General features: G+C 38.7%; 1 protein-coding gene across 6 annotated transcripts in view; it reads right to left on the bottom strand.

Annotated features, from left to right (window-relative positions):
- Positions 1 to 1,418: 1,418 nt before the first annotated feature.
- LOC139951283 (neural cell adhesion molecule 1-like) overlaps positions 1,419 to 20,325 on the bottom strand; it is a 43,429-nt gene continuing 24,522 nt past the window's right edge. The window contains exons 15-21 of one of the 6 annotated variants that reach the window (XR_011787747.1): positions 19,987 to 20,218; positions 18,281 to 18,479; positions 16,877 to 16,969; positions 13,915 to 14,016; positions 9,939 to 10,151; positions 8,966 to 9,019; positions 5,625 to 5,700 (exon numbers count right to left, since the gene is read on the bottom strand). Coding sequence is in view for 5 of the 6 variants with exons in the window: in XM_071950085.1 (XP_071806186.1) it covers positions 9,944 to 10,151; positions 13,915 to 14,016; positions 16,877 to 16,969; positions 18,281 to 18,479; positions 19,987 to 20,218 (834 nt within the window). In the remaining variant the exon portion in view is untranslated. Of the gene's footprint in view, positions 5,701 to 8,965; positions 9,020 to 9,938; positions 10,152 to 13,914; positions 14,017 to 16,876; positions 16,970 to 18,280; positions 18,480 to 19,986; positions 20,219 to 20,325 lie in introns of all 6 variants that reach the window. The other 5 variants (XM_071950085.1, XM_071950086.1, XM_071950087.1 and 2 more) reach the window with 5 other exon arrangements.

Here is a 20,325-nt window from a genome sequence, read left to right as displayed (position 1 = left end):
TGGTGCTGAAAAGATCCGTTGGTCTCAACTCGACGTTTCAATCAGTATGCTGTGATCGTCTTCTGGAGAAAATGATCAGAGCATACTGATCGAAACGCCAAGTTGAAACCAACAGTTCTTTTCAGAACCACTCTAACTCATTAGAGATAGTCATACATGGTGTTACCGCAAACCTTTCCATATAAAATTGTTACCTGTAGATTTCCCAAGGCTGCATCCGTAATTCTGACAAAACATGACCAATGTCTCCGGTACCATGGCTGTGTGGGATCTACATTGTACCATAGCTCGCTGCCAAGGCATAATCTTCTATGCTGAGGTTGAAGGTGACAGCCAAAGCCCGAGCCGATGTCCCTTGGTTGACTTCATACCAACTCCATCCTTCATAGATTGGCCCCCTGTCTTTCATGTCTTTATCCGCAATGATAAAGACAGGTACTTGCTTTTCAGAACTAGTGATTTCATTGGATACAATGAATTCATTAGATAATCCTGCAGTGATGTCAGGACGTTGCCTTACACATCTGTGTTTTGATTGGTCCGAGGTGACGTTTGGCAGCTGCACTTTCGGTCGTCTGCATATGAATCTAGATGAAAGGTGAGCAGGGACTCGGGGGACCTCAATAAACACACAATCAAGTGGCTACGTTTGGTAATTGTCCTTAAAGGGAAGGTATACGTTTGGTAATTGTCAAAGACCAGTCTTCTCACTTGGTGTATCCCAACATACATATAAGCATAAAATAACAAGCCTGTGAAAATTTGAGCTAAATTGGTCATCGAAGCTGCACGAAAATGATGAGGGGAAAAACATCCTTGTTTGACGAATTTGTGTGCTTTCAGATAGGAATAAAAGACTTCTGGCTAGAAGTCTCTTATTATTTTAGCGAGAAATTACCTATTTCTCAAAACCTATGCTACTTCAGAGGGAGCCGTTTCTTATGTTTTATATTTTTAACAGCTCTCCAATGCTTTTTACCAAGTCAGTTTTTAAGTTCGTATTCGTTTTGAGTAATTACCAAACGTGTACCTTCCCTTTAACTACCAAATTATTTACAATTAATGTTCACCTTGATCCAGAGATCAAACATAAGAAGAATGTGCTCAATTGGTCATTGATCTAATAACATTCATGTAGTTATTCAAGCTATGTTCCCTGGCGAGTATACAGCCTGGGCTGCCGTGGCACTCTGAAGGCTTTTTCCTCAAACTATCAACCCCTACCTTCGCAGGTACCTGTTTATGCAGAGAAGCAATACTAGTAAAACATCTTTCTCAAGGACACAAGTGTCATGACCGGGACTCGAACCCACACGCTGATGAGTTACTGATCAGAACTTGAACTCGATGCTCTAAACTACTCCACCATACATCCTACTAAGTGTTATGGTTCAAAAGAACTGTCCACCACGCTCATATTTCTTTTTACCATCAAAAGTTTTATTAATTACAAAAAATTGTTATCAAAATTATTATACTTGATTTCAAAAAGTACTTGTACTGATAGTTACTGGTCTTTTTGTTGGAATACATATTGACAGAGTATATGATTGCAGTTCGTCAAATCGTCAAATAGGCATGGCAAACTTCCAGTGCTTAGGCCTACTGTATGAAAATGAACGACTTAACAATGCAAATCCATGGTAAATGTGCTAGCTGACTGCCTCATTTTCTTGCTAATTTGTGAAATATGCTTAGCGCTAAGCAATATTTCCTGCAATGGGCCAAATTTCATTAAGCTGTTAAGCAGAAAATACTGCTTATCAAATTTCAATGAAAGCAAAAAATGGGTCTGGCACTACTTACAGCAGGTAGAATTAATGGACTTTTTGCTGGTAACCAGTGTCTAGTGTTAGGCAATATTTTTCTGTGCTTAGCAAATATTTATGCTTTTATGAAATTGTGCCCTGATTAGCACAAAAACTTGTTTACCGTTAAACAGTGGTATAGAATTGGCCCCTGGCCTCATGCTTTCATGGCAAGTACGCATCCTTTGTAGTACTTTTGCTGAAACAAATCTTAACACTTTTGGTTTTGCTGTTATTTAAAAAAGCATAAATAAACAAGTACTGTACTAATTATATAACACACATAAATCACATGTAGCTCTTAAAAAGAAATCCAACAAAATCTAAATTGTGAAAAGAAAACAAAAGGAAAGAAGTTCAGTGTTACTGACACTAGAGTAACAATCTCTGCTAACAAATTGTTCTAATTCTGAGATCTCTAAAAAGCAAGCTTTTTTGTGAATTTTCTGAATACGTGATAGCCCTCTAAAACAAACAAAAATCAATAAATAAAATGACGAGATCAAAAATGCTGCTGATTTTACAACATGGTTTCCTCAAGATTCTAATTTAAAAATTACGCATTTAAAAAGATTTATGTACAAAAGTATCTTAATAGTAACAGACTACTGGCAGCAACATTATAAATCTGTGCCTAAAAACTAGTGGCATAAAAATTAGTTATTTACAAATCATGTGCCAGAATATTTCTTTTAATATTAAAAAATACCTGTAAATCCCTTAGCGTACAATCCAATTGATATGTACATGCACCGGCTTAAACAACTTTCCGGTAATCACAATAAAACTTATTCAATTTAAAATCTTGAAGATTGGAATGAATGTACTCTTCAAATATTCAATGGTGTACATTGTACACACATCATTGGCCCTTTATGATGTTTCTTGAAAACTAGAGTGGAATTAATGTACACTTCCAATAATCAATGGCGTATTTTCCTGTTACATGTTTCTTGAAAACTATTGGAATGAATTTACTCTTTAAATTAACAATGATGTACCACCCCATTACGATATATTTCTTGAAACTAGTGAATTGGAATGAATGTACTCATCCAATAACCAATGGTGTACTTTCCTATTATGATGTTTCTTGAACATGTTGAAAACTAGAGGATTGGAATGAATGTACTTTTCCAATAACCAGTGATGTACCATCCCTTTAAGATATGTTTCTTGAAAACTAGAGGATTGAAATGAATGCACTCTTTCGAAAACCAATGATGTACAACCCTCAATACAATATGTTTCTTGAAACTAGAGAATTGGAATGAATGTACTCTTCTAATAACCAATGATGTACTTTCCTATTATGATGTTTCTTGAACATGTTGAAAACTAGAGGATTGGAATGAATGTCCTCTTCCGAAAACCAATGATGTACCACCCCCAATACGATATGTTTCTTGAAACTAGAGGATTGGAATGAATGTACTCATCCAATAACCAATGGTGTACTTTCCAATTATGATGTTTCTTGAACATGTTGAAAACTAGAGGATTGGAATGAATGTCCTCTTCCGAAAACCAATGATGTACCACCCCCAATACAATATGTTTCTTGAAACTAGAGAATTGGAATGAATGTACTCTTCTAATAACCAATGATGTACTTTCCTATTATGATGTTTCTTGAACATGTTGAAAACTAGAGGATTGGAATGAATGTCCTCTTCCGAAAACCAATGATGTACCACCCCCAATACGATATGTTTCTTGAAACTAGAGGATTGGAATGAATGTACTCATCCAATAACCAATAGTGTACTTTCCAATTATGATGTTTCTTGAACATGTTGAAAACTAGAGGATAGGAATGAATGTCCTCTTCCAAAAACCTATGATGTACCACCCCCAATACAATATGTTTCTTGAAACCAGAGGATTAGAATGAATGCACTCTTCCAATAACCAATGATGTACCACCCCCAATACGATAGGTTTCTTGAAACTAGAGGATTGGAATGAATGTCCTCTTCCAATAACCAATGATGTACCACCCCCAATACGATAGGTTTCTTGAAAACTAATGGATTTGAATAAAATGCAATAACTACACATAATGATGTACCAACCCTTAAGGATGTTACATTTCTTTTTATCTAGCAGGGTTGAAAAACAAATTTGAATGTTTCGAGAATGAAAATACCGAATACGGCAAAATGTAACCGGGTACAATTCCATGATTTTTCTTAAAGACCTGCTTGAACGAAAATGTCAAGTCATGAACTTTGCTGAATTCCACTTAAAATGTTTTTGATGAATAAGGAAATCGAGTCATATGATTATAAATAGGTTTTAATTGTGTAAAAAAACAATCACTTTGTATGCCCTTGTCCAGAGCTTTTCTGCGAGATTTGCGAAAAGCCCCGTTCATAATCACTCTCAAAACGTCATAAGTAGATAAAGCTGCTTTGTTGCAGCGTGGATGTATAACAAAGCAAACTCCCACAAATGTCGTCAGCGGCATTGTCCTTTGACGCCCGCTCTCAACGGCAGAAGTGTTTTTAGTTTTTCAAAAAACCTTTAGGTAGGGGCCTGATTTTTTAATCGATAATTACGAAAAGTTTAGAAGTGTACACATATCAAAATTACATTAATATGGTGAACAAGTGCATTAAAATTAAGTAAAAATACAATTTCTGTTGAAAACATTCCGCTCAGGTAGCTGTTTAATATTAAAATCCCAAATTTGTTCATAATTGGACACCAATAGTTCAATAATGTATACATAAAAAAAAGCTTCTTTCAGCAGCAAGTTTAACATCTACTCGGCACAACCAGTTAGTTTGAATGGAAGCATTAATGGAAGTTTGTGGTAGACCTTTGAAGAAATCTTAATGAACTTCATCTCGAACACAAATAAAATTTATGCATTGACATTGTTATAGTCCTACCGTCATCTTAGAGGCAAAAGGGTGATAAAAATGGAAACACATCTATTAAAGCAAGTTCGATTGCGCACATTTAGTTGACACTTGACCAGCAACAAACATGCGCAGTGTTGCACTCACTCGCACGACTCGTTGGGAAGCCTAGTCAACCAATGGTACCACAGTATATAACACTCCATTGCATTCCATGTTTTTGCTATAGTGTCATTGGTTCCCCTCTGCGCTTCACACAGCATGGAACAGGCTATAGGGACCAGAGAAGAAACCATGGGCTCGAGGCTGGTTCCAAACGGTCGACCAAAGTAGTCAACCAATGGTCGACCATCCTGGGGTCGAGCCAAAATAGTCAACCATTGAAATTGCTCTATGTGCATTAGGCATACAGGATGAGCCAATCAGCAACCTTCTTTAAACCTAGCAGAGGGCGCCCTACTCAAGTGCGTTATGTGCATCGTCTATCATTAGGGAAAAAAATAGATATCAACTGATATGTTGCATGCCTACAGGCCTGTTACTTCATCATGTTCATGGAGGCAACAAATGATTGCCTCCATGCCCCCTGGTCATTGCCTTGGTGCCCTTGAAATGCCCCAGTAGAAATTTACAGATTCCTTATGCCATGTATGCGTGTAGGGTGCCCTTTACCAAGGAGAAAATGCCCTGATGCCCTTGCCCTTTAAAAAACAAAGCATATACATGATATAGGCCTGTGCCTTCATGTACATCTATAAACCAGTGTTACTTTCAGAACACTTGTTACAAAAAGTTTGTAAAAACTAGAGTCACTTTCTTAAAAAAACTAACTTTGGTACATGTGAGTTTCACACAGCAAGAACAGAGAACCGTGGTTTCAGCAACGACTCCCGTCGTATTGACTACCACTGTAATGACTATCACCGTAATGGCTACCTTCGTAATCGTAGTGGCCCAACTTACGCATTTGAAGTTCTTGAAGATGGATCTCAGAGGGTGTCCTAGAGTCGGACTCCTGAAGTTGACTGTAAAGGGCAAAAAGCAGATGAGGAATAAGTCAAAACATGAAATGGTTAAGAAGTTAAAGGGACATTATACCTTGGATCAGACAAGTTGGTCTATAAAAAGAGTTGGACACCATTTGTTACAAAATGCATATGGTTAGAAAGATTTCTTTATTTGTAGAATGTACATGATCAACACAAATATGCTTTGAAATTGCATGGTTTACCTTTTACGTTGTGAACTAACACAGCACGCTACTTTGTGGAGTCAAATTTAATTGACTCGAGAAAATTGCCGACTGTTCTTATAGTTTGCAAAGTAAAAGAAAAACCATGCAAATTCAAGGCATGTTTGTGTGGATCATTATTTTCTACTCTTAAAACGCTCTTCTAACCATTGTGCATTTCATAACAAATGCTTTTCAAAGACCAACTTTATGCAAGACAAAATCCTTTAATACAAACTTGACCTAACTATACCAAACCTGCATTAGCCTCAACTCAAGTCTGCCTTCCTGTTCATCTAAAGCAATCACACTACATGTATTAGCCTAAACTATCACAGCAGTTACCATTCATACTGTGGCCTCCCTTACTAAAGCTAGTTCTTTTGGTTGAACTGAGCACATGATTAGACTTGATACAAGTCTACAAACAACAAAATCTTAGGCTAGTCTATTGTAGCAGTTTTTATGCACCGCTAGCTGTGGCAAGCCTTAGGCCTACAGAAGCTAATACAAAGTAATCAGGACAGAACAGGCTAGACTAGATACAAGTATCAGAAACCTAATTAACCTACATGTACTTTATTTTGACTGTAATGTTTATGGTAGCAGGGGTCGATTTCACAAAGAGTTAGGACTAGTCCTAACTTAGGACTAGTCCTAGGAGATATTAAAAACGTATGGCTAGTCCTAAGAGATGACTAGTCTTATCTCTTTGTGAAATCCACCCCTGTAATCCTTATAAATTATTCACTAACCGACTAATACATGTAGCATGAATCTGAGTAGACCTTTGTGCTAAGGAACCAAATCTGCTAAGCAGCAGTTACCCGTAAACCAATGAACATTGTAAGCCAGGTAACTATTTGTTAGTAAGACCCCCCCCCCCCCCCCACCACCACACCGAACTCTTTCTGACTTTATAGTGAAAATGTAGTCTTGGTGCAAGACGTTGTTATTGACACTATCACTCAATTGCCATCCCCGCTCGCTCCCTCCTCGCGGCACACATTACTATCACCTTGTAACAATTTAGAACGTACATGTAGTGAGAACGAATGCGAAGTGATGGGAGTATAGACGATGTTTACAAAACAGCCACAGAGCCTGGACTTCCTGCAGGCACGATTTTTTACACAGCTCAATGGAAGAAAACATAAAATCTTATATTTTATGGAGATTGCACTGTCTAATATAATAGCACTGTATTCTCAGTACTTTCCCAAGCCATCTGTGAAAAAGTCACAGTCATATTACTTGGGTGGGATTCAAACCAACGACCTTGGCAAAGTGGACTACAAATGTCTTTCTCCCTTCGTTGACAGCCTTACTTTTACCAAGAAAACTTGAAAGCTCAAGGAGAATTTGAGAAAATCCTGAAATGAGGAAAAACCTGTCTATACATTACAACTTCTTTCCTATCCTTAAATACTCCTGCCTATACTGTAGGTTGAATCCTCCAAGATACAATAAGTAATATGCTTACATGTAAGTAAGAAATGTAAGCCAGGTAATTGAAGGGTAGAGTTGGCCTACACATAAGTTTAACTATAGGGTGCGTTTGATTAGCTTCCCTGGGTCGACCCCGTAGTGCTCACTCAGGTGAGCCCCTGACAAGAGCTAATCGAACAATCACTCGCCCTCTCATGGTGACCTCATGCACTTCGGGCTAGCCCCCAGTGACCCGTTCCACAAGCAGGGCACTTGGGGCTGACCCGGATGAGCCCCTGGAATGAAGTCAAAGCTATTCGAACATACCGCGGGCAGATCGGGTTGACACAGGTAAGCTAATCGAACGCACCAACTATGACATGGGCTTGAGTTACAATGTGGTAGTGGATTTTGTAATAGCGAAAAGGGAACATCATGAGTGCAAGTTATGTAGGAAAACAAAGCAACATAATACAGTACATGTGTAGAAATAGTGAAGGGAGAGGGGAGAAGGGAAGTGTATGGGTTTATGATGCATGCACAGATGTGGATTGGGATCATGTGGATTTTATGAGCAAAGTGAAGACTAGACATTACCAGATTACCGAGCAGTGGAAGGACAACATAGAGCACGTTCGAGTGTGCACAAGGGTTAACTAAAGGTTGACCATTTGCACTCGAACCCAGGCTGGTCGACCATTGGTTGACTACTGTGGTCGACCATGAGCAAGTTTGAGTGTGCACAATGGTTATAAAACTAATGGTTGACCATTTGCAATCGAACCCAGGCTGGTCGACCATTGGTTGGCTAATGTGGTCAACCATGAGCAAGTTCGATTGTGCATCATGGTTAACTAGAGGTTGACCATTTGCACTCGAACCCAGGCTGGTCGACCATTGGTTGACTACTGCAGTCGACCATTTGGAACCAGCTTCGAGTGTGCACCATGGTTAACTAAAGGTTGACCATTTGCACTCGAACCCAGGCTGGTCGACCATTGGTTGACTACTGCAGTCGACCATTTGGACCCAGCCTCAAGCCCATGGTTTCTTCACTGGTCCCAACAGCATGTTCCATTTTAACATATGTGTAAAGCGCAAAGGGGAACCAGTGACACTATAGCGAAAAAGGCAAGACTATAGACTTCCAAATGAGTCGTTCGAGTGAGTGCGTCACTGCACATGTACTATGCTGGTCAGTAGTCAACCACGGGTCAAACAATGTGCCCACTCGAACTTGCTCATAGACTGTTGTGCATATTTAAACATTGGTACATGGGCGCGATTTTTTAATCTGTTAACCCTATTAAGCATTATATTTATCCCTTAGAAAAAAAGGAAGACAATTTCATTGACCTACATGTAGTGTAGACTTTAATAGACTTTCTGTCTATTTATTAGAAATTTTGCCATCTTTACTGAGCATGCTGAGAGCCCAAAATTTGAAACTTTAGTAGGATGAATATCACGGTTGTCCTAACGAAACGAATGAAATTTTCCACAATTTTGTTTGATGAATGTTTAATAATGTGATGGAAAAAAAAATGTGTCGACTGAGTGAAGCTTTGGAATGAAATTTCAGTAAACAATGGTGTGATACTTTTTCAAAAAAGTAAAAGGACTGAACGTACGGTACAACAGGAGGTCGAGATTTTGTGAACCACTCATAACCAATGTCTTCATCACTAGGAAAAGGTAAAGGAAAATAACAAGAGACAACACAAAGATTTAAGAACGGCAAGGCCTGTTATAGTTGATCAATACAGAGTTTTTGTTTTTGACGACAGATGGTTCTGCAACGTTTCGTAGTTTTCAGCTAAACGCTGTCAGTTTCAGCACAACGCAGATTCATTCCAAGTACTGTCGTAGAAATTGAGGGACGACCGTCCTCAAAGTCAATGCACATGTGCAGATGATGCCAAATGTCATCATTACCATGGCAGCAGAACCATCCGTCGTCCAAAACAAAAATCTCCCTATATTTGGGTTAGCAACAACGTAAGTTGAGTAGACAGTGCCAAGACGGTGCAGCTGCTAAAAGAAATCTCTAGTCCGAACAGTTAGCATGCAAGGAAAACTAACAACTACTCCACTCCATACAATAACAAGATCAGCAAACAGAGAAGACGCATTAAAGAGCTACATTGTACACTGTACAAGGGTGGAGAAAAGCTGAGGGAGAAAGGGCAGTTATTACATGGCAATCTAAGTACTAACTCTGCAGAACAGAAAGAACAATAGAACAGAGAGAATGAAACAACAGAAAGAACGAACGATCAGAAGAACAAAAGAAGAAAAAGAAGAATGGTGTCTTGGTTCCAAGTTGCTTCTCTCGTTAAAATGCGATTCATCTCTATGCAGTGGTTTGTGGGTGGTTAAGGGGGATAGTGCCTCTGTTGGTGATACTCAAACTCATAGTTATGGATCACAACTAGTAACATAGAAACGCCTTGGAACCAAGCCTTAAAAGAATGCAGCACACGTGTTAAGACCTCCACACACTGACACAACATCCATTAATCACTGCCAAGACACTAGACGCAGTTAGAACACGAGGTTTGTACATGTACATGCACTAGCTTTAAACCTATGGTCTCCACAAACCTAGGTTATGAAAATATCGCGTTAAGATCTCGTTCGAGTTCCGCTTTCTCGTTCCTGTAACTACGATTCGGTTCTCCGTACAGGCCCTCGGTGTTAGCGTAGGTCGGGTAACTCCTGTACGACGATGCGATCGATGGCGCGATCGCGGACGGGCTGGCGATGTCACCGTATATGGGATGGACTGTGGGGAGATCCGCTAAGGCCAAGTCGTTGCTATGGATGCAAAAGAGAGAATCTTGATGGTGACTCCGCTAGAAATAAACCATTATCATACTGCCACCATCTTGGTCAAGCACCCTGTATCCAGTACCAGTAATGAATGCTTATGTTAATCCTTAAAAAAGGAATCAGATTATTTTCCCTTTCAGCCTCGGCCCAGGTTTGGTTACATCGAGTTGAATGGGAGAAAATCAAGATGGCCGCACCATGATAAAGATCTTTGTGGCGCTAGTTTGTGAGGTTTGACTCTTCAGCCAAATTTCTTAATTTTCATAAAATGTTGCTTAGCAACATTTACATCCTTTTCACCAGTGGTGTGTGCTTACATTGAATAAGGTCATTTAACTTGATGGATGAGCAGTTATTTTTCCTGGGGCAGCCAGCAGCCCTACTGGTTTATGCATGATCCTATTAAGTAATACAATGAGTTAAATGGGGATAACAGGTGTTAGTTGTTAGATGAAAGGGATGTTTTTATTTAAGCTTCTTTCTTTTATGGAGCTTTCCCTTAGTGTAGCAGTCACATTGGTTACGACCTCAGCTTAAAAATAAAATTTAGAGACGTTAGCTGTGCCATTTAAAATAAATAATGCATAATGCATTTGGCTGTTTGTTAAAAACCATGCTCCACTCTGCAAAAAAAAAGGGGGGGGGGAAATAATTTGTGTTAATAAAGCAAACAAAGTGTTCTTGCGATCAGCCAGAATTTCTGAAACACAAACACCTCTGATTTAGTTAGTATACAGTATGACTCTAACCACAGTGTTTGGAAAAAAATATACAAAAGAAAAATGTATTGCATGATTGGTGCGTTGTTTAGATTCATGTATCGTTTGTCCTATGGATTAACAGCAGATTTATCAACCAATGAAGCTATATTAATTTCTGTTTTACCAAATGTTAGTTGATGGGATAGTTAGTAGATTGCCATCTACTTGCCAGGTAGAGTTTTTCTTTGAGAACTGTCTGTCTTTAGTCTACTAGGATCATAATTAACTGCACTACCTCGGAGTCAGTTCTTGAATTGGTCTCAACATTTCGACTAGCTTGCTCTAGTCATCGTCATAATAGATTGTAAGGAGACAGTCCGGTTTGGGAATTGTATTATCAACAAAAGTGAAAACGTGTTTTGGAAAGATGATGTGTTGTGACCGAGAGCATCAGACTCAAGCTCTGGTGTTTTTGATCAGCAGAGTGTGGGTCCGAGGGGACTGAAAACCAAATACATGAAAGACTCGGTCTGAGTGAGGTGGGATTCGAAACAGGGTCCACAGAGGTGAAAGGCAGGGAAGGAAACCACTGAGCCAACGTGAACCCTGATATATTATTATTTAACAAGATAACATAATATGTCAACATGGTAGAATTTCAAAACTCAGAACTATTTACATTTTTTACAGCGTTTTGTTTAGTAGCAAGAAGCAGAAACAGAAACTTTGTATGTGCAAAAAGCAATAGTGCAATGCAATGAAGCTGCAGTGCTCATAAGAAAATACATGGCTCAAGATCAATATTGGAGGCAGGAGAGGAGACTAGTGATTAGAAATGCAAGATATCAGAGTATGAGACTAATGATATGTTCATGATTTTGTGATTGGTGTGTACTGATATTAAGTGAAATGAAATGTCTTCAACTGGTATGTTTATTGTTAAAGACACTGGACACCTCCGGTACTTGTCATAGACCAGTTTCTCACTTGGTGTATCTCAACATATGCACAAAATAACAAACCTGTGAAAATTTGAGCTCAATTGGTCATCGAAGTTGCAAGATAATAATGGAAGAAAAATCACTTTTGTCACACAAAGTTGTGTGCTTTCAAATGTTTGAATTCAAGACCTCAAAATCAAATTCTGAGGTCTCAAAATCAAATTCAAATATTCTAGTGAGAAATTACTTCTTTCTCGAAAACTACGTTACTTCAGAGGGAGTCGTTTCTCACAATGTTTCATACTATCAACATCTCTCCATTGATCGTTAACAAGTCAGTTTTTATGCTGACAATTATTTTGAGCAAGGACCAATTTGTACTCAGTGCCTATAAACAAACAATGAATACAATACAAGCATGACAAGTGCATTTTCAGCCATTTTCAAAAACATTTGATGGGGCACAGTCTATGTGAACCTCCATGAGGGCATAGTGTTAGCCAGAGGGGTGTCTTTTGGACACCCTGTTTTTAATTTGGACACCCTGTTTCATCTGTCATTTACATGTAAATTTATTGTAGGTGAACAATTTGGACACCCAGTTTTAAAATTTCCAGCAAATTTGGACACCCTTTTACCAAATCCTGGCTAAAACCTTGCATGAGGGAAATGTAAATTTGAATCAGAACTTTGCAAAGGGCACCACAGGAAAAGCAAAGGGCACCACGGCCATTGTTGTTGATGCCTTGGGTTATTTCAAGGCACGGCAGCAAATGCTGGGGTAATTTGAGGACAGCATTGTACAATTATTTTTTCATCGTCTCAATATATTCTACACAGGTTCAAGTACATGAATATATATAAATTTAGACAAAATTATCTTCGGCTGAATTTTTACTGATCTTAATTTGGATTAATCCAATCTTAAAGGCAGTGGACACTATTGGTAATTACTCAAAATAATTATTAGCATAAAACTTCATTCTTGATAACAAGTAATAGGTAGAGGTTGATAGTATAAAACATTGTGAGAAACGGCTCCCTCTGAAGTAATGTAGTTTTCGAGAAAGAAGTAATTTTCCTCAAATTTGATTTCGAGACCTCAGATTTAGAACTTGAGGTCTCAAAATCAAGTATCTGAAAGCACACAACTTTGTGTCACAAGGGTGTTTTTTTCTTCAACTTCAACGACCCATTGAGCTGAAATTTTCATAGGCTGGTTATTTTATGCATATGTGGAGATACATCGGTCTTTGACAATTACTAATAGTGTCCCGTTCCTTTAAGAGAGTCCAAACATTAAGGTGTTTTTCAGCCATCAGTTTGTTACAATGGATGGTTTTGGAGGATCGGGAGGGTCTTTATCCAAATACACTGGGGCTAGGATTTTAAACTAGATAACAATCTAGACCACAACCCCGGCTAACTATCAATCTGGATGATCCAGCTACGGTAATCAACCTAGTTACAGCCAACCACCAACTTGGGTTATGACATCATCAACTTGATCGCTGCTAATCACAAGCCTTAATTCAAGTAAACCAAGTAAGTAACTCATCAACCTTAGATGATTCATTATGAAGATCCAAGAATTTATCAACTTAGATCCACACTAACTAATGTAACTGAGAATCCAACTACATGTAGCAGCTAAGCTAGTTTTAGATAAAAGCTAACTATCAACCTGACGTGTGGAAAATTATTAAAACACTATCAATCTGGATTACTGCAAAAACATAAATCAACCTGGATTAATATTAAAACTAGCCACCAATGTGGACTGCAACTAACTATCAATCTATATAGCTACATGTATAGCTAACTATCAACCTACATTGCTATACATCATCAACCTGGATTAAAATATCCAAGCTACATGTAACCATCCACTTGGATTGCAGCTAACTATCAACCTGAGTGGCTAATCATCAATTGGGTTAACGGATAGCATTGATCAAGATGGACTAACATCCATGCTGACTTCAACTATCAACCTGAATATACCGCTTGTAACATGGATCAACCTGTATTAATCCAAGCTAACTATCAACCTGGGTTGCAGCAGATAACTATCAACCTGGATTATGAATTGTCAATACTACCAACCCCTGCATTAATCTGTCGGCTTCGTATGTGGCATGCGTAGGCATTTTCCAGCGATCATCAGCGAACTGACTAGCGGGTAAACTCTGGTACTGACTGCTGGCTCTGTGAAAGGGGACCAGAAAAGGGGTTCAGTCAATTTCTTTGGATTTTAGTTCCAAGTGTTATTTCTTCATGCAATTTTCGCTCTAATTTCCTTTCCTCATGCGGAGGGCTACTGCTACTTAAGTTTGACATAACATGCATGTTAGCTGACTAATAATCTACAGAATAAAAGAAACGTCCTACGAGAATTTTGAAACTTGCACCAGTTTAGGTTTCCTTTCAAGTGAAGGTGTTAATGTATGGTAATCACTCTTAAATTAAAGGCAATACAAACTGTTGGTAAAAAACTTATTGCAACTTTTGATAGTAAAAAGAATTTTTCTAAGTAAGGCCGTGTCCGAATTGGCGACTTTGGCTACAGCTACGGCTAGATCAGCGCGTCTGTCAGTGTTGAAGAATGGCAGACGCGCGCACCCTAGCCATAGCTGTAGCCGACGTCGCCAATTCGGACACGGCCTAATATAGTTATGTAATACATGTACAATGGTTCTAATGTAAAAAGATCACTTTTTAAGCCCCAATTTGGACTAGGTCAATAAAGGCCATGACCTCAGTGTGCTCATATTCGATACCTTTTCGAGACCATGAACAAAACAATAAAAAGGGTAAATACATGTACATGTAAAAGGACTCCGTAATGGGAAGTTCTAATGACCAGGGTGCTCCTTTAGGAATTTTGGTGTACATGTACATGTACATGTACATGTACAAAGTCCGGGGGAAAATCCTCAGTACAGGAACAATAGATCGAACAAAAGACGTCTCCACAGGGATCCATATTTGAAAATGTTTGTCATTCCAGGTACATGTAGCTACATATGTTTATGAGGTTAGGGTGTGTAATGAGGGATTGACTATGGATGTAAGACATTGGCTCAAAATTAGCCGGCATCTAGAATGTACAGCCTTTTATACACTACGGAGAAAATTCACAGGAAACTACTACTGAGGAGACCTCACTCCAACCATGAATTTGTTTCACACTTCATGGTATTTTCCCAGGAAAAATGCTAAAACTTTGTATTCTATTGTCCCAGTGGTGGAAGGCAGGGAGACATACCATTACACCAACCCGACCGCCCAAAATTGGTCAGACAGTAGGAGGGTTGACTATCTACTGTGTACCTGCATTACACACACAGTATAATGCAGGCTGGCATAATCATTCAAAACCGCTGTGGATGCTTTTAGATGGTTGTATAGTAAGAGGATTAATAATGTGAAATGGCTTAAATGAGCATGCAAATGCAGTGGCCTGGTACAAGATACATGTAGGGCCTCGTCAGTGTATTTCTGCGGGTTACAATAAGTAAACTATCTACAGGTTTTGAATGTCCATAGGATGGTTTGAAATTAGTATGGGAAGGCATGAGGTTAGTGTTGTACATGTAAGTCATGCTTAAAGGAACATTACAGAAATGGTTTTGCTAGCAAATAAGTTGCTGGCAGTGTAAGCACTCTACGTGTATGTAATCCACCATATACATAAACTGATAAACCCGTAGAAGTTTGAGATCAATCGGCCATGTGGGTCACGAGAGAATAGTGAAAAAAAAACGATTACAAAGTTTGCATTGCATCAATGCCAAAACAAAAATGAATAAAAGCGCTCACTGAACGATAAGCTTGGGCGATATCAATTTATTTTATTCACGATATATCGCCGACAATTTATCGCGATATTCGATATAATCGCGATTAATGAAATTTGACATCATCAGTCTTAAAACTCCAAGTGAAAGTTGTAAAAGAGACAGTCCTAGTATAAGAGCGGTGTTCTAATGACCTATTCTTCTGGTTTTAGTCCAAATCTATGGGGTATCAGCTAGCAAATACATCGCGATATTTAATCGATATATCGATATATCGCAATTATCGCGATTATCGCGATATATCGCGATATATCGCGATATATCAATATTTCGATTAAAACCAAATCCATCCGAAATCGAAATCGTGTCCAAATTAATATCGCGATATTCGATAATATCGTGATATCGCCCAAGCTTACTGAACGATAAACTCGAAATGCAAAATTTTGTTATTTATTTCTCATCAAATTTCAGACAGAAACATTTCAAGGGATGTTTTTTACTATCATCATCATTAGACCGTGTAAGTTTTATGTAAATCTGTGATCTTCACGATGTTTGTTTCTTACCAATTCTGTAACGTTCCTAGTGATGATGCACCATGCATTACTATAGAAAGCCAAATATCCTCTGCCCCTACCACATCCTTAAAAATGGGTGGGGTAAGATTACCAAACATTCAAAATTGTGTTTCCTCAAACAAAAAATACGGAGCTGTGACTTGTACCCGATAAATTCCTGTTTCAAATGTACAGACCCAGTTTGGTGCTGATAAACAATGTCTTGTTTTAAATTTCACTCTGAAAGAGTATCAGCTAAAATGGAATTTTTACAATGTTTTTAGTGTGAGGCTAGACACTTTATTTCCTTGTTCATAAGGACTCAATCTATTGGAAAGTCAAATTGACTTTGGAGCCCCTCCTTTAAAGTTCACCAACTACAAAAGTTAGAAATGAATGATATGTTTTTTCTTGTAACAACTATTTCATTACATGGAGATAGATAACAGGTGTGAGTTGCTAGAGGAAAATGATGTATTATGATAGCCTTTTTCCCTTTATGGAACTGCACGTAGATAAAAGCGCAATCTATCTAGTTATTATTTCTCTTCTTCTTAAGATCTGATTATAACAACACACCCATCACGAGGATACATGGAGATAACAGGTGTGAGTTGCTAGAGGAAAAGGATGTGTTATCCTGGCCTCCTTATGTATATATCTAGTTATTATTATTCTTCTTCTTAAGATCTGATCATTACAACACACCCATCACGAGGATACTCCAGGTAATTGATCTCAGTCTCCACCTCTGCAAGACGTTCCATTTTCATCCTCTCACCGATCGACGACGCTGCCCTTCTAAAAAGACCATGGTCGGAGTGAAGGAAGTTAGTAAACAATCAAAAATAATATAACTACACAGAATTCAAAAATTAGAGAGAGAAAACATCACCTGATCACTGGGGTGGTAAAACCCATGGAAACGTCAGCTGTGGAGAAAAGTTCTTTGAAAAGATACATGTCGTTGGCTAAGAGCAGAAAGGACTTATGGCGGCCATCTCAATTTTTTTTGTTTTTTTTTTACTCGGCCTCATAGAGTTATATATAAGAACTAGAGGGCGCACTGGCCTATATACGCGACCCTCCATGTGTGCAGGCGGCCAGTTGACACGCATCGCGTGGCGTTCAATAAACAAAAACTCCAACGTATGTTTCATATTCAACGCGCGTATAGAATGGCGCGCGCGTGTCTCCTTGAGGTCCTGTTGCGTTTGTGCAAGAAGCATCACCAGTGCCCACTCTAGTTCTTATAAATAACTCTATGCTCGGCCTAGATTGACCATCTCAGCTCAGAGCAGAAAGGACCTATACCCCTCATGCGTGTTGGTGTTATACATTGTACGTGTAAGTCCTTTTTGCTCTAAGCCAACTGTCTGACTGTATATTTTCCTCTTTCTTTTTCTTTCCTCATGTTTTTAAAAGAGATATCACCTGACATTATTATTATTATTATTTATTTGGCAATCACAGACTGGACGACCACTTCATGGTGAGGACTACACTTGATTTGAGCTTTGTAAAAATGTGTATGTAGAGACCAATAAACTTTAGAATAATTCATCGGATGTTGACAATTTATACACTGGAATGGTATCAAATACAATGGCAATTTACACCATTTTAATATATGAGCTTAAATAATAATAACCAATTCTTCTTTCTCAGCTCCCTGGGCAACCGTTTAGATTGCTCCAAAGGCTTTTCATTCACAATATCAACCTCTACCCTCGCGGGTACCCATTTATACCCCAGGGTGAAGAGAAGCAATTATAGTAAAGTATCTTGCTTAAGGACGCAAGTGTCACAACCGGGATTCGAACCCACACTCCGGTGACTTAGCATCAGAACTTGAATTTGATGCTCTTAACCATTCAGCCACGACACTCTACTTTCAAAACTTTTGTCCCAAAGGTGGTATCAACATGGGGTTTTAACAGTATTAACGCATATACTATGCTCTTTTCAAATTACCTAGGCCGACAAACGGCTAGTTTTGCTTGATCGCATCAAAATTGAACTAATCATTTCCCATCCTGTTTATAAGTTGCTCTCATTTTCATCAAATTCTTGTGGTATTTTCCAAAACAAACAGAACAATGGCGGACATACCCATACTCCACAGCCTGCTGCATCTCTTCTTCTTCAGGGGACTCTTTGCCGCACATGTGCACACAGATGCACATGGTGAGTCCGCATCTATTGGTGCAGTAGCATAAGCAATCAATGAAGAGAAGAAGGATGAAGAAACCTCCTACTAAGATTCCAATGAAGGCTGAGATGGGCAGCTCTCCAATACGAAGACCGGGTCCTGTTACCCCAGAAAAGAAAAAAAAATCATTATTTTATTTTGACAGAACAGCAAATTCAGCGCCAATAACCATACTGGGATAATTAGCAAGGAGGAATTCAGTTTTAGATGAGGGAGGAAAACTCACAATCACGTAGGGACAATCCACAATCAGCCCTGATACTTCACGACAGCAATTGCCGTCGTTGCCCCTACCGATTGCCGCAATGCCCTTCAAAAACAAAATATTTCATTGCCACCATGCCCTTCCTCCCACATTTTTTTTTATGTTCAACAATGTCCAAGTTCGAAAATAAGCCAAAAAGTCCTGATGTCTGTGTAAATTTCACCCAAAGAAAAAGAACCCAATTTCACGCACGTAATGCACAACAGCAGATTTTAGGCCCGCTAATCGTTGTCCTTTGCGTGCAACAAAAAAATACAAGACACATTGACATTTACTTTTAGTAAACTTACGCCAACCAGCAACATGATCATTGGGTATTTAGGCCTATGAAGCAATATTTTTACAGGCAACTCGGAGTTGTATTTTTTGTTTTCACATTGCCCTCGTGCCCTTTACTACTTTTTACAATTGCCTTGATGCCCTTTGAAATTCTTGAAAATTGCCTTGGTGCCCTAAATTTTTACAAAAAAGTCAAGGCAAAACTGCCTTGCCCCTTAAAGCCATTGGACCCTTTCGGTACAGAAAAAAAAAAAAAAGTTCACAGATTTACAAATAATTTACAGGGTTTACAGAAGGTAATGGTGAAAGACTTCTCTTGAAATATTAGTCCATGAAATGCTTTACTTTTTGAGAAAACGGTAAAACAATATTAATTCTCGTTAACGAGAATTACGGATTTGTTATAAACACATGTCATGACACGGCGAAACGCGCGAAAACAGGAGTGGGTTTTCCCATTATTTTCTCCCGACTCCGATGTCCGATTGAGCCTAAATTTCCACAGGATTGTTATTTTATATATAAGTTGTGATACACGAAGTGTGGGACTTGGACAATACTGTTTACCGAAAGTGTGTAATGGCTTTAAAAGCCGAAGTAACAAGGCTGCACAATGCAAGGCTCCGGTCTGTAGTGGGATTTGAACCTTGGTCCACTGAGATGAAAGACAGGGAAACAAATCACTGAGCCAACCTGATCCCCTGAAAAGGTTCTAAGGCAGTGGACACTATTGGTTATTACTCAAAATAATTATTAGCATAAAACCTTACTTGGTAACGAGTAATTTTCCACAAATTTGATTTCGACACATCAGATTTAGAATTTGAGGTCTCGAAATCAAGCATCTGAAAGCACACAACTTTGTGTGACAAGGGCGTTTTTTCTTTCATTATTATCTCGCAACTTTGACGAGAAATTGAGCTCAAATTTTCACAGGTTTGTTATTTTATGCATATGTTGAGATACACCAAGTGAGACGACCGATCTTTGACAATTACCAATAGTGTCCAATGTCTTCAGGTATTAGGCCTAAACACAGGTTTACATTAACACACACTTTACCTATTGGCGTGTCCGTTACTGGTTGAATCGGAGCTCCACCCTTCATTCTGAAATTAAGAGTAGTAGGTGCACTCTTCCCGTAGGTGCTCTCAGCATATAACTCCAGGTAGTAGTAGGTCCCTGGTTTCAGGTTAGTGAGGAGGTAACGATGGATTGGCGCAGTGTCACTGTCTTTGTCCGCCGGGATCTTTACTGGGTCCAGACCAATTTCATTCACATCCGGACCCGAAACCTGCAAATTAAAAGGAAGTTACTGATTTAATATTCATAGATTCTGTAAAGAAACAATCAAATAAAAATTTGTGCTGGGAAAAGATTGAAGGATTGTGTCACTGATGT

Source organism: Asterias amurensis, chromosome 19 (genome assembly GCF_032118995.1).
Source record: "Asterias amurensis chromosome 19, ASM3211899v1".
NCBI lineage: Eukaryota > Metazoa > Echinodermata > Asteroidea > Forcipulatida > Asteriidae > Asterias > Asterias amurensis.
This window is presented reverse-complemented; position numbering and strand designations above follow the sequence as displayed.